Raw genomic sequence first — 12349 nt, 5'->3', positions numbered from 1 at the left:
GCCCAGGTGAGAAAAAGTAACGCAAAAGTAATGGAACACATTACTTTTCATAAAAAGTAACTAAGTAACGCAATTAGTTTCTGTTTTAGGGAGTAATATTGTAATGCATTACTTTTAAAAGTCACTTCCCCCAACACTGTTAGTGATAAACTCTAGATTTCTAAACAGCCAAATTTCTGATTATATATTTCTAAACAAACAGACTTTCCCAGTCTCTTCCATAAGCAGAGAAAACTACTGAATACTGCTTCTCTTTCTCTAGATTACAGCTGCATGATATTGGTCATGAGACAAACTTCCTCTTTCTTACATTAGAGCAGCTGTTTTGATTTCTCAGCTCGGAATACTAGTGAAAACAACTTTCTCTGTTTTATTTTAAACAGGAAATATTTTATTCGCTTTGAATCACAAACTGAAATGTTCATGTTGTTTCAATTCTGTGTGTATATCTTGATGTTTTGGATCAGTTTCTCAGAGGCAGTGATATCCTGCTTAAATGAGGATGGCCAGCCGGTTGACTGGTAGGTTCAAATCTTTGCTTTAGGCTTAGTTTATGATAATGCATAAAGTGTTATGTACAGCAATGTTTTACTATTGTTTTGCTATTGTAACTCTCTTATGTTATTTTAAAAGGTTTGTTATTTACAAACTTCCCATTTACAAGATGGAGGTTAAGGGAAGTGGAGTTGATTACATGTATCTGGATCCGTCCGTCATGGATTTTCAGATGAGTAAACATACAGTCAACAGCAGTAAAGGAGCTGTAGGCAGAACATTGACACAGCTTTACTCTGGATATACAGTAAGAAGCTCTTTGGATACTAATTACAATCATCATCCATTGCTCTTTGCTGTTCCTAATGATTGTTTCAAAAGTTTATTAAGAGACACTACAAATCTTTTAATTCTTTCACTGGTGTTATACTGTATTGTGCATTAATAACACTGTAATGACACTGTACTGCACACAGACTACTGTACTTTCACTTTTCAGTCCAACAGATCAGTCTATATGCTTTACAATGACGCGCCACCAGTACTTAAGTACCCAAGCAAGTATGGACATACAAAAGGTACATTTATGTAAATACTCACTAATAACGTGTTAAGGTGGCAACATATATACAACGTATACACTACCATTCAAAGTTTTGGAGTCAGTAAGATTTGTTAATGTTGAAAGAATTGTCTTAAAAGACGGTGAAAAAAAAAAAAAAAACATTGTGAAATATTAATTTTAGAGTTTGGACGTTTGTCACTTAATACTGACCTGTCTCAACTCATTCAGAGTTATAGCACAAAGGGAATAAATTGTTTAGGACATTTTTTTTTAAAATCAGTCCTCTAAAGCAAGATGGCATTATTGCCATCAATCTGCAATCATATCATTCTCTATAGAGCACAGCTGATTGGTTCCTGTTGTATCAGTAGCCAATGAGCTCACTGCTCAACCTTCAAATACTTAGTCACCCTGTGCTGTAGCAGTTTGCAGGACGCTTTCAGATACCCTCCACCTTCCCCAGCTCCACCTGCATAGATCTGCGATAGGTAATTCATGTATGCTATTGTACAGCAGCAGCATGTCTGTGTATGTATTAGGAGTGTAACAATACATCGATATAGATCGATACATCAATCTAATGTCTAACGATACGATACATCGATGCAACGTGTAAAAAATCGATACCTGTGGGCTATTTATAGAGGCACCTTTGTTTTAACACTCTCCACATTTTCACACAATATCAGTCTATGCATTACTGCCAACGCGTGCATTCTCGTTTAAACGAACTTGTGAAAGACGCTCGGGACAGTAGTTGGAACTGTCACTGTCCCGATCGAGCCAGTGCTGAATCTTCACGAAAGTTTAAAGCCTTGCAAAATGCAGCGCGCACACATCTCAAACAGTGTCTGTTAGATCACAACACTGGAGAACAGAGCGCTATGAATCGTTCTTCACACACACTGTAACTGAAATTAAAACTGTTAAAAGAAAATGCTCAAACTGCTGCGTAGGAGCGCTGCGCGCTGTGATTCTGTGTTGCTTCAAGCGCATCATTCTGCACACGGGATGCGCATAAGTGCTCTGTGCCGCTCTGTATTGGAGCCTTTATAATACTTTTGCACAGTGAAAGAATATTAATAGCCTGTCTTATGCCCTACCTATAATATGTTGTTGCTTCATTACATTCGCTATACATTTAAAAGAAATGTCTTTTAATTTTATAGAATATAGGCCTATATACAATATATACACAATATATACAACATTTCCTTGTTTATCAGTTTTTTGACACAACACATTTTAGCACAGAACTAAAATACTTTCTTGAATGTTGTCATGTAATAAGCTGTCATTAGATTACTGTGTAAATTTTTTTTATTTGTGAATGTTCCAATCAGGGTGCAGGATGTGAAATTTTAAAATAATTGTTTATGTTATATAATTTGGTTGCAGTTGTGAGTTAATAAAAATGTAAGTGGTAGTGTAAAATAAGCACATAATATCGAAACATTGATCAATATACCCCTGAATCGAATCGTATCGTAATCATATCACAGAACTTTTTGAGGTATCGGAAAATATCCTATCGCTGGCTATGAGAATCGATATTGTATCGAATCGTGATGAACTGTCCGATTTACACCCCTAGTATGTATTGGCAGTAGCAAATCCTGTACTTGCTTTGCAGCAGCAGTGTAGCAGATCTATTCCACCAAGACCAAACATTAACATTGTCATATCTATACCATGCCAAACACTCTGAAAGTTGTCATGACAGAAATATTCTTACTCTTTGCATATTCTCAAAACCAACTTAAAGTGTCCCTATGATGAAAATCAAGTTTTTAATGTTGTTTATATGTCTATGTGGTGTTTTTAATATGCTGTAAGACAAACCATGTGCAAATTCATAAGTCATCACCATTGCTGAGCATTTTCTCTTTAAAACTGCAGTGATCTAAAGATCGTTTCAAAAACACGGTTTGAAATCGCTGGTGTTTGTGGTGTTTCACAAATTACTGTGTAACCAGTCGCGTCAACGTGCCAGCGGGCTTTTTATCATACCATTAACTATGACCACTCTGAAGCAGTGGAGTCTCAAGAGAAGCCAGGTTATCCTGGTATATTTTTTACAACACATTATTAGCAGTTATTGTTTGATAAGGTAGTCAAGCATATTAATTACCGTGATGTGTCTGACGTTGTAAAAAGTAATACCTATGTGCAGCGTTGACCTCAGTAAGTTGACTGAGTGGATCTCTGAGCTTGTGCAAGTGAGTGGAGGTGGGGCTAATTAGCATATTCATAGATCCATGTATACTAAATGAAGCAATTGTGTAGAGTTACATTCAAGCTATTTTAAGGCATGAAGAATTTTTTTCAACAGGAAAAAAATGTTTAAATATGTCATTTTGGTGATCAAAGATGAGCTTTAAGGGATAAAATTATTGACTACAGGGGGACTTTAAGTAACTCATTAAATACCCAGGCAACGTCATGCAACAACATGCTGAAATCTTTTAAAAAATTCTCCAGTCCAGTCCAGTCTGTTTTTTTTTTTGTTTTTTTTTTCAGACTTTAATCCAAATTCAAATTCACTCCAGCTCCCTCTTTTGTTTTACTAACATTAAAATAGTAGGCACGGTTTTGTGCAAAAACATGGTTTTGTGCTAGATGAAACATGTAAAGATGTATCCAACTGCATGAGGATTTAAGACTAACTGTATTGCCATGTGTATGGTTTCTGCAGGAGTGCTGATGTTTGACCAGTCTCAGGGATTTTGGCTCACACACAGTGTTCCTCATTTTCCTCCATTTCCAGAGAGAAATTACAGTTACCCATCTACAGGAAAATACTACGGCCAGACTCTGCTCTGTATTACATACAACTATACACAGTTCCCTCAAATATGTGAGCACATGCAATGTTTATTATATGTGACCCTGGACCACAAAACCAGTCATAAGTCGCACGGATATATTTGTAGCAATAGCCAACAATACATTGTATGGGTCAAAATTATCGATTTATTTATTTTTTTTTTTAATGCCAAAAATCTTTAGGATATTTAGTAAAGATCATGTTCCATGAAGATATTTTGTAAATTTCCTACCGTAAATATATCAAAAATGTATTTTTGTAAGTAATATGCGTTGCTAAGGACTTCATTTTAAAGGTGATTTTCTCAATATTTTGATTTTTTTGCACCCTCAGATTCCAGATTTTCAAATAGTTGTATCTTAGCCAAATATTCTCCTTATTTATTCAGCTTTCAGATGATGTATAAACCTCAATTTCAAAAAATTGACACTTATACTGGTTTTGTGGTCCAGGGTCACATATAAGATTAGTTTGATTTAAAGAGTGGTATCATTTAGTGCTCACAAGTCTGAAATAAGTATTCCTCTCTCTTAACAGCATGGCAGTTAGCATATCTTAATCCACGTATGTACAACTGCTCTGTACCTGTGGCATTTCGCCCAGATATTGCAGTAATGGCACAAATTTGTGATGGTAAGACACCAGCCTTGAAAAACAGGAAGAGTCTGCAGAAGCTGAAATCAGTTCGAGGACAAACTTTTTTCAGTTTCGCCAAATCACACAACTATGTGGATGGTGAGAGCTCTAAAATTCAAAAACTCTTCTACATATTTAGACTGGCGGCCCAACATAGCAGTTTATTGACATTACATTATTCCAAAGTTCATCACCGTGCGTAAGCAACTATTTACATTTATTATGTAACAATGTACATGACTCAAGTTCAACCTTTCATGATTTCTGGAGTTTTTTCATTCACATACATTCTTATAGACAGTATATTACTACAATGTTACACTACTCAACATCATGCTATACACACGTATTAATTTAACAGAAATATGTTTAGAGATATTTGCATATAAACAAAGCTGTTAAATATAAATCATATATTGTAGGTCTATCTAATGCTTTTATATTTTAACTAAACTTAAACTTAACCTTAAAAAAAATAAAACTGAAATAAAGTATAATGCAACACGGTTGTTGTAAAATCTAAACTGTTGTTACAATTATTCATGAGAACATATGCATTATAAGGTGCATTACAAGGCATACTTAATGCATTAAAATACTTTTATGGTGCATTATATATAAAGGCTTTAAGTAAAGTGTTACCTCTTACATTATGAGGGTAAATGATGACAAATTTTTTTGGGTTAACAGTTTTAGATTAACTATTCTTTTAGCATAAAACAGAGTTTTAGGATAATAAGACACTAATTCCATGCAAAATGTCAAACATTCTCTACAGATATTTACACAGGTTGGGTGGCTCAAGCATTAGGGACAGATCTGCTGGTGGAATCATGGCTGCACCAGGCACATCGACTCCCCTCTAACTGCTCACTTCCCCGGCACGTGATGAACATTAACAGAGTTTGTCTCCCAGGACCTCAGATGTTCAGAAGCTACGAGGATCATTCTAAGTGGTGTGTGTCCTATGCTTTCAAAGACCAGTGGACATGTCTGGGGGACTTGAACAGAGACAGTGGTCAGGCTGGCAGAGGTGGTGGGCTGATATGTTCTCAAAACTCAATAATTTATAAAGCTTTCCGTCAGGCCATGGCTGGGTATTATCACTGCTGAAAAATACCTTCAGTAGACTGAACCAGCTCCGGACTTTGGAGCATGCATTAAAATATGACAGGGGTTTTTATACTAGTTTTGACTTGAACCCAGATGTAATTATGAAAGTTGATAATAAAAAAAAAAAAAAAAAAAAAAATGGTACATTTAATTAGATGGGGATGGTAATTTTTGTTGTTGTCTCCAAACTCCAAAAACAAACAACAACAAAAAAGAAAATACAAATGTGACTATAAATGTTACAATTCCTGTCTCTTTTCCCATGTTTTGTGATTAAGGACTCTTATTTTGAAGCATATTTTTTCATTTCCAGTGTTTAGTTTGTTTCCATAGCTGCCTTGTTTGTTTCTATAGTTACCCTTGTTAAGTTTCCTTAGCAATTCCCAAATCCGGTGTTCCCAGCGCTCCCAAGTCTGGTGGTCCCAAGTCTCAGCACTTCCAAGTCTGGTGGTCCCAAGTCCAGTGATCTCAGCACTTGCAAGTCCTGTGGTCCCAAGTCCAGCATGCTTGGAGGTCCTTCCACTGTCATCTGTGCTGCCCGTGATGGCTACCGCCATTTTGTGTGTTTAGGGCACACAATGTCAGCAGTTCCTCCTGAGGCGGTGAGACCTACTGCAGCTCCTCCTGTCACGGCCAAGGAGGCCGTCTCTGAACCCTCTGCCTGCCCTGTCATGGCCAAGGAGGCAGTCTCTGAACCCCCTGTCTGCCCTGTCACAGCCAAAGACAGAGCTGGCACAAGCTCAACTGCCACTCTAGGCAAAACACAGTCATGCCACCCCCCACTTCACACTCATAATTAAACACTTTATATTAGGTGGCCTTAACTACTATGTACTTACATTTCAACTAATCATTTGATACAGTGCACTTATTGTGTACATACATGTTTTTACATTGTACTTATATTTAAAAAAAATACCTGCATGTAGTTACATCTGTAATTAATTTCTGTATTTACATTTATAATTACACTGTTGACCCTTCCCTTACACCTTAACTCACCCTTAAACCTACCCATACCACCAAACCTGTCCCTAACCTTACCCGTATCCCACCTCAATAGCAGCAAAAGTGTTTTACAGTACAATATGAACAGGGTACATTGTACTCTTACTGGCCTGTTCAGCTGAGCCATCCATTGAACAAAACAAGCCCTGAAAATTGATAAAAGAACAAATATTACACAGACACTTGATATTTAATCTTACTAGATGATTAGTTAATTGCATTTGATAGATTTTACTTTCAATACAACATTGCAAATACAACATTTGCAATGGGTTTGTAAAAGGTATTTTTATGCATGAGTTTTTGCATGGTTTTTGTTGTATTACACAGTTCTGACCATAGACTGTATAAAAAAAATAAAAATAAATAAATAAATAAAAAAAAAAGTAAGGTTCTGACCACCAGGGGTCACCAGCGTGTAGCGTTTCGAACGCTTCGGAACAGTGAATCACTTTGCGAAGCAATAGTTCAATTGATTCAAAGCTATTAAAAGCTTCGTTTCTCCCATCACTGGTAATCATATACCGTTGAAAAATGAAATTATGTATTTTATATGTCTATGCGCTGTGTATTATTGGTCCGAAATGATAAACGGTCCGTGAGGCACAAATGAGTAGCGTAGTTTCGTTCCGCTTTCATTTCGTTTGCCATTTGATGTTGGCCAACGTTGTGGTGGTCGCGCCAGCTCGACCGCTAACAAAATTTTGGTAGCACCGGCTGGGAAAATGACAGAAAAAAAATTAGCCACAGTCCGGAGCCCTGCATGGCCAGGGGTTGAGGAGGATGAATGCAGACAGTATTGTCGTGTTCTATTTCAGCCGTCAGGTGGCGATGACGATCTAAAAACTCATATTGTACTTACACAAAGATCGAAGAAGAAGAAGAGGACGAACCGAGACGGAAATAATTGTCCAAAATGATCGGAGATCTTCTAATTTTGGGGTAAATTTCACTCTTTTTATTAATGCAGGAATAGTTTTTTATGAAATTAAAAGTTATCTGTGATGTTCATATGTCTAGTATCTGAATGTCACAGTGTAACAGACGTTTGTTTCCCTGTCCACGTCACACATCTTACGTTTTCAGCACTCTGCTCATGAACGCTGGCGCTGTACTCAACTTTAAACTGTGAGTAAAGACACAAAAGTCATCTTACAGTTTTAGTTTGGAGGATTGCTTGTTAATAGTTGTGTCTTTGCGCAGAAAGAAGAGGGAAACACAGTCTCAAGGCTTTGGCGATGAATCTAGATCATCTAGCACTGGTAACAGCGATTCATTACTTAACGTTCCACTATGAAGTAATAGTTAATTTATTGCTAAAATTTAATTGCAATATTAATAATTCACTTAATAATAATTTACTAATGGTAAAACGCTTCCTCTTCAACATGCATTGTTCTATAATTTTTTTTTTTTTGTTTGTATTCATTTACCTTATGTGTAAACATTATCGTTATATATATATATAAATGTATATGTGTGTGTATATACGTGTGTGTGTATGTGTATATGTATATGCTTGTGTGTGTGTATAGATATAGATAGATGTGCGTGTGTGCGGAAAAAAAATGCCCATCACATACAACAAAAGTGTTGAGTGGTCTATGTTGTAAAAAGTATATAAAACTAGAATATTATGAAATAAATTAAATATTAGATAAAAGATGCTGCATTTCTGGCACCAGATTTTTTTTTTTTTTTTTCCAAGTAGCCCTGGATCATATTTGACTTTTATTATGCATTATTTGTCTTAAGGTGACAACATCAGAGAGTTTTTGCTGAGTCTGCGGTACTTTCGCATATTCATTGCCCTTTGGAACATTTTCATGATGTTTTGCATGATTTTGTAAGTATTGACTGTAAACATTTAGTTGTTCCTACTTTCATGCTGTCAAAAAAAAAGTCATGTTGTTTATTCAATATTGAAAGCTGTTTTGTGGAGAGTTGTTACTGTGTAATAGTGTGTGCTTTGTCATTTCTTTCAGGTTATTTGGATCATAATACATGGCTGTTACAGTGAGGATAACTACAGACAAAATATATAATGATTGGGCAGATTTCTTTTAATGGTTATTTTTAGAGCGGGATGTCTTTAAGTCTTATACATAGTCTTATCCAACGTCTTACAAGACGTCTGTATATTTTGTACAGAAGTGTGTATGATTAATATTGCTTTTACTTTCTTTGAATCAAATGAGGACAGCATATGGGAATTAGTTTTTGTTTTAAATAAAAATGTCAGTGTTAAATGCATTGAGGCTTCTTGCTTTCAGGTTAGGAACAAATATTGGAGTATCATGCACCACACTAAGGCAGGCTCACACTAAAAGATTTTTAAAATCTTACCAGATTTGTTGGCGCTGATAGCCTAGTGGTTAGTGCGCCGACACATGGCTCAAATGCGTTCACGGCGACTCGAGTTTGATTCCCGAGGTCCTTTGCCAACACTGCCCCCCCTCTAAAGGGATTGTTCATCCAAAAATGAAAATTCTGTCATCATTTACTCACCTTAAGCTTCAAAAAGTTCAAAAATAGATAATAAAACTAATCCATATGAATTGAGTGGTTTAGCCAAATTTTCTGAAGAGACATGATCGCTTTATATGATGAACAGATTTAATTTAGGCTTTTATTTACATTTAAATATTGATCAGTGAACATAAACAGCTCAACCGAACCTGCTTGACATGGAAGAATAAACCTCTTGCGGAGTCTCAAATGTGCTGGGTAACACATGAGAATGAATCTCATTGGTTCTCACACACGTCAAGCAAACATGCTTGAGCTTTCATTTATCATAACTGATGTGCGAGTTGATGAATGTTGCATGGTGAGTAAATGACAGAATTTTAATTTTTGGTTGAACTAACCCTTTAACATTTTTGTTCCTATAGTGTGTGTAAGTGCTGTGATGTGACCAAGACAGCACAACACAATCTCTCACAGTCAAACGTGACTTGAGTAAACAAACAGCCGAAGACGGGCTAGAAGAAACGGCAATAGTGTTTGTGCTGCTTTTTACTGAAAATTTGTGGGGCATCCGGCAGCTTGCTTTCTGATTTGGTATCATTTTGTTCTACGTGACAGTCAACAGCGTGTGCACGTTTGTCCTTGTGGTCCCCCCCCACACTAAACAGAATTCTTATTGTAAATATTAAACACATACATTTACAATTTGTGATTGGTGCTGCCCAACGTTCTTATGAACGCATACAGGTCACTCTCAACTCAAACCACAGAAAAATCTGATGAGATAATCTGTAGAATCATCAAGATAAATGGGACTTTATCTAGGATTGTTGGAAGTGGAGAATTGGGCCCAAAATCCCTGATTATCTTGTAGTGTGTGGGTGCCTTTAGTTTGCAGAAGCAGTGTCATTGTTGCTTTCAGCTAACAACAACAACAACAACAAAAAAAAAACCCACACACACACACACTCCAAAGCACATGTGATAGTTGGAGGATCTGACTGATCTTTTTATATTCGTTTTATACACCGTTAACTTCAATAGACCATTTCATGGTCAAAGATTTTAATAGCTTGTAGAAATCATTTGGCTCAATTTGAAAATATACATGGTTTTAAGGAAAAAAAAAAAAAAAAAAAAACCCACCAAACAAACCCCTACTACCACTTGGCTAAGGTCACAAACCAACCATTAGTTTTACTTAACTGGCCATTACAATATGACACATTTTCATAAGAATATGAGAGGTTGAAGGAAAAAAGTCTTAGTTGATATTTTGAGTTTATTGTAAAAACAATTAGGAAGTACAAGCTCCAGGGGAAATAAGTTAAATTATTCACTTAAACATCCTGGAACATTCGCAGCTCAGAATTAAAAGGCAACTGTTCTTTAAAAAAAAAAAAAAAAAAAAAAAAGCAAATCAGGTTCTTCCCCATTATTGGTAAATGTGGACTGCTTAGCAGAGAGCCATTATGCACTTCTCCATGTAGGTTTGGCACTGAAGGGCCTTCGGGGTATAAGTCTTTCAAAGCCCTAGAAGTATACAAGAAACCACAACACTCAATCTAAAATTACTGAATGGAAAAGTAGTTAGACAGAAAAAACAAAACCTCAAATACCTTCACAGGTTGCTGCCATCCATCAAGGGTCACTCATCATGTAAAGGGTCCTCTTGAATTACATAATTCTTCCTTTTGAAAGGGATGGGAAAAAAAGAAAAATACTTAACAAAAGCACCTATAACTTTGTATGTAAAGCAAGCCTGATGGTGCTTCAGATAAATTGGCTTAAAGTTTAGAGCAAGTTTCAACACTATCGATCTGCTGGGGAAAAAAGATCAGTCATCATGTGCACCAGGGACAAATGACAAACAGTGTCCCAAGAGAATATTGAGCCTTACCTGTTTGATTGTGTGTAAGACTTATGAAACAAAGCCTGATGAATGTGAAGTTATCCATTTGGTTCTGCATGATCTGTGGGGAAGGGAGTAGTAAAGGTAAATTGCCTTAAAGTAAACCTTGAATATCTAGTGGTTGCAACAGTCTGGTTGCTCAGTTCACTTGGCTTATTTTGTTTTACAAATGAAGTCAACAGAGTCGATCTGCTGGGGAAAAAAGATCAGTCATCATGTGCACCAGGTAAATGAAAAATTCAGTGTCCCATGAACATTTTCAGTCTTACCTGTTTGATTGTGTGTAAGATTTATGAAACAAAGCCTGATGAACGTGAAGTTCTCCATTTGGTTTTCAGCGTGGTCTGTGGGGAGAGGGGTAGTAAAGATCAATTACCTTTATATTAAAAAAAAAAAAAAGTCTAGTCTAACTGTCTGGTTGCTCAGTTCATTTGGCTTATTTTATTTTTAAAAGTCAACAGAGTCGATCTGCTGGGGAAAAAAATTAGTCATCATTGCTACCAGAAGTTCCAAAGTGGAGTTCTGAATCTGAACTCACCGAGATTAGAGTATGCACGAGAGCAAAGCTCCATTTTCCCAACAGCCCACATACTGTAAAAAACAAAATTAATAAAATCAAGTATATGGATAAAGAAGTAGGTAATTACAAATAATCTGCTACAAAGAATCTGAAATAATGGCCTATATGCAGCTACGATGAAACAATAGACTCACAATAATAGCATGTGTTTGTACATTTATTTACGTTATATGCGAGTAAACGTTACAATATTGTAATCAAGTTTCCAAAATCTAAAGACCCACCCGCTTGCAACGAAAACGAGCCACGTGGTCAGAGCAAAACTACACAAAAACCCTTAATTTTAGTTTTTTTATATATTTATATATTCCATACAATTTAAACACAATGCGTACTTTCCAATAACTTTATAGAATTTGCATTTATAAACACCTCATAGATAAATAGAAGTATATGCTGCTTACCCTGAAGAAAGAGGAAGGAACTGGGAAGAACGAACAGGCGAACACGCGTTATATAGTCCTTGCGCATGCGCAGTGATGGATTGTCGCGATAACAAAGACGTGGACAAGCTGTAAATCTAAAGGTTAGGCTATATTTTTGTATCATTTTAACCATTCAGCACGTGATGTTACACACAAAGCACCATTTGGTCCTTCTTTATATGTCATTGTGTTGTTATTTGTTTAGCATAAATTCAACATGCCTGGCGAAAGTGATTATCACAAAAAATATTTACAATGATCATGAATTCCAATATGCAATTATAGGCTAACGCTAAAAGCGTTTTTAAAAATACCTTTT

General features: G+C 36.2%; 1 protein-coding gene, 1 long non-coding RNA gene and 3 other non-coding genes across 8 annotated transcripts; 1 reads left to right on the top strand and 4 right to left on the bottom strand.

Annotated features, from left to right (window-relative positions):
* Window positions 1-233: 233 nt before the first annotated feature.
* On the top strand, window positions 234-8897 carry smim7 (small integral membrane protein 7). 4 transcript variants are annotated; one of them, XR_007932589.1, is made up of 10 exons: window positions 240-521; window positions 634-802; window positions 995-1073; window positions 3756-3917; window positions 4425-4622; window positions 5302-7586; window positions 7689-7772; window positions 7848-7906; window positions 8400-8490; window positions 8630-8897. XR_007932589.1 is itself a non-coding variant. In XM_051912405.1 (5 exons), exons 1-5 carry the CDS (start codon window positions 7561-7563, stop codon window positions 8643-8645), a joined length of 234 nt encoding a protein of 77 aa, XP_051768365.1. In that variant the 5' UTR covers window positions 7430-7560; the 3' UTR covers window positions 8646-8897. The 4 variants fall into 4 exon arrangements, 1 of the variants encoding a protein (XP_051768365.1); XR_007932590.1 differs by having other exon boundaries at window positions 7731-7906; XR_007932591.1 differs by lacking the exons at window positions 3756-3917; window positions 4425-4622 and having other exon boundaries at window positions 234-521.
* A 1484-nt stretch (window positions 8898-10381) lies between these two features.
* On the bottom strand, window positions 10382-12105 carry LOC127522433 (uncharacterized). Its single transcript, XR_007932592.1, has 6 exons — window positions 12010-12105; window positions 11564-11616; window positions 11295-11369; window positions 11014-11086; window positions 10733-10804; window positions 10382-10646 (listed from the first exon to the last, which is right to left on the bottom strand). It is a non-coding gene; the product is annotated as an uncharacterized LOC127522433 (long non-coding RNA).
* LOC127523078 (small nucleolar SNORD12/SNORD106) lies at window positions 10878-10971 on the bottom strand. Its single transcript, XR_007932818.1, has one exon. It is a non-coding gene; the product is annotated as a small nucleolar SNORD12/SNORD106 (small nucleolar RNA).
* LOC127523079 (small nucleolar SNORD12/SNORD106) lies at window positions 11164-11252 on the bottom strand. Its single transcript, XR_007932819.1, has one exon. It is a non-coding gene; the product is annotated as a small nucleolar SNORD12/SNORD106 (small nucleolar RNA).
* On the bottom strand, window positions 11439-11530 carry LOC127523077 (small nucleolar SNORD12/SNORD106). Its single transcript, XR_007932817.1, has one exon. It is a non-coding gene; the product is annotated as a small nucleolar SNORD12/SNORD106 (small nucleolar RNA).
* Window positions 12106-12349: the final 244 nt, after the last annotated feature.

The sequence above is a fragment of the Ctenopharyngodon idella genome, chromosome 11 (assembly GCF_019924925.1).
Source record: "Ctenopharyngodon idella isolate HZGC_01 chromosome 11, HZGC01, whole genome shotgun sequence".
Lineage (NCBI taxonomy): Eukaryota > Metazoa > Chordata > Actinopteri > Cypriniformes > Xenocyprididae > Ctenopharyngodon > Ctenopharyngodon idella.
Note: the sequence above shows the minus strand (reverse complement) of the source record. Positions and strands in the feature narration are given on the sequence as shown.

Excerpts from the sequence above, each read along its gene's own strand:
- smim7 (XM_051912405.1), top strand. The coding sequence starts at position 7,561 with ATGATCGGAGATCTTCTAATTTTGGG. Across the intron at positions 7,773-7,847 it reads GCTGTACTCAACTTTAAACT|AAAGAAGAGGGAAACACAGT; the intron begins GTGAGTAAAGAC and ends GTCTTTGCGCAG. Across the intron at positions 7,907-8,399 it reads ATCTAGATCATCTAGCACTG|GTGACAACATCAGAGAGTTT; the intron begins GTAACAGCGATT and ends ATTTGTCTTAAG.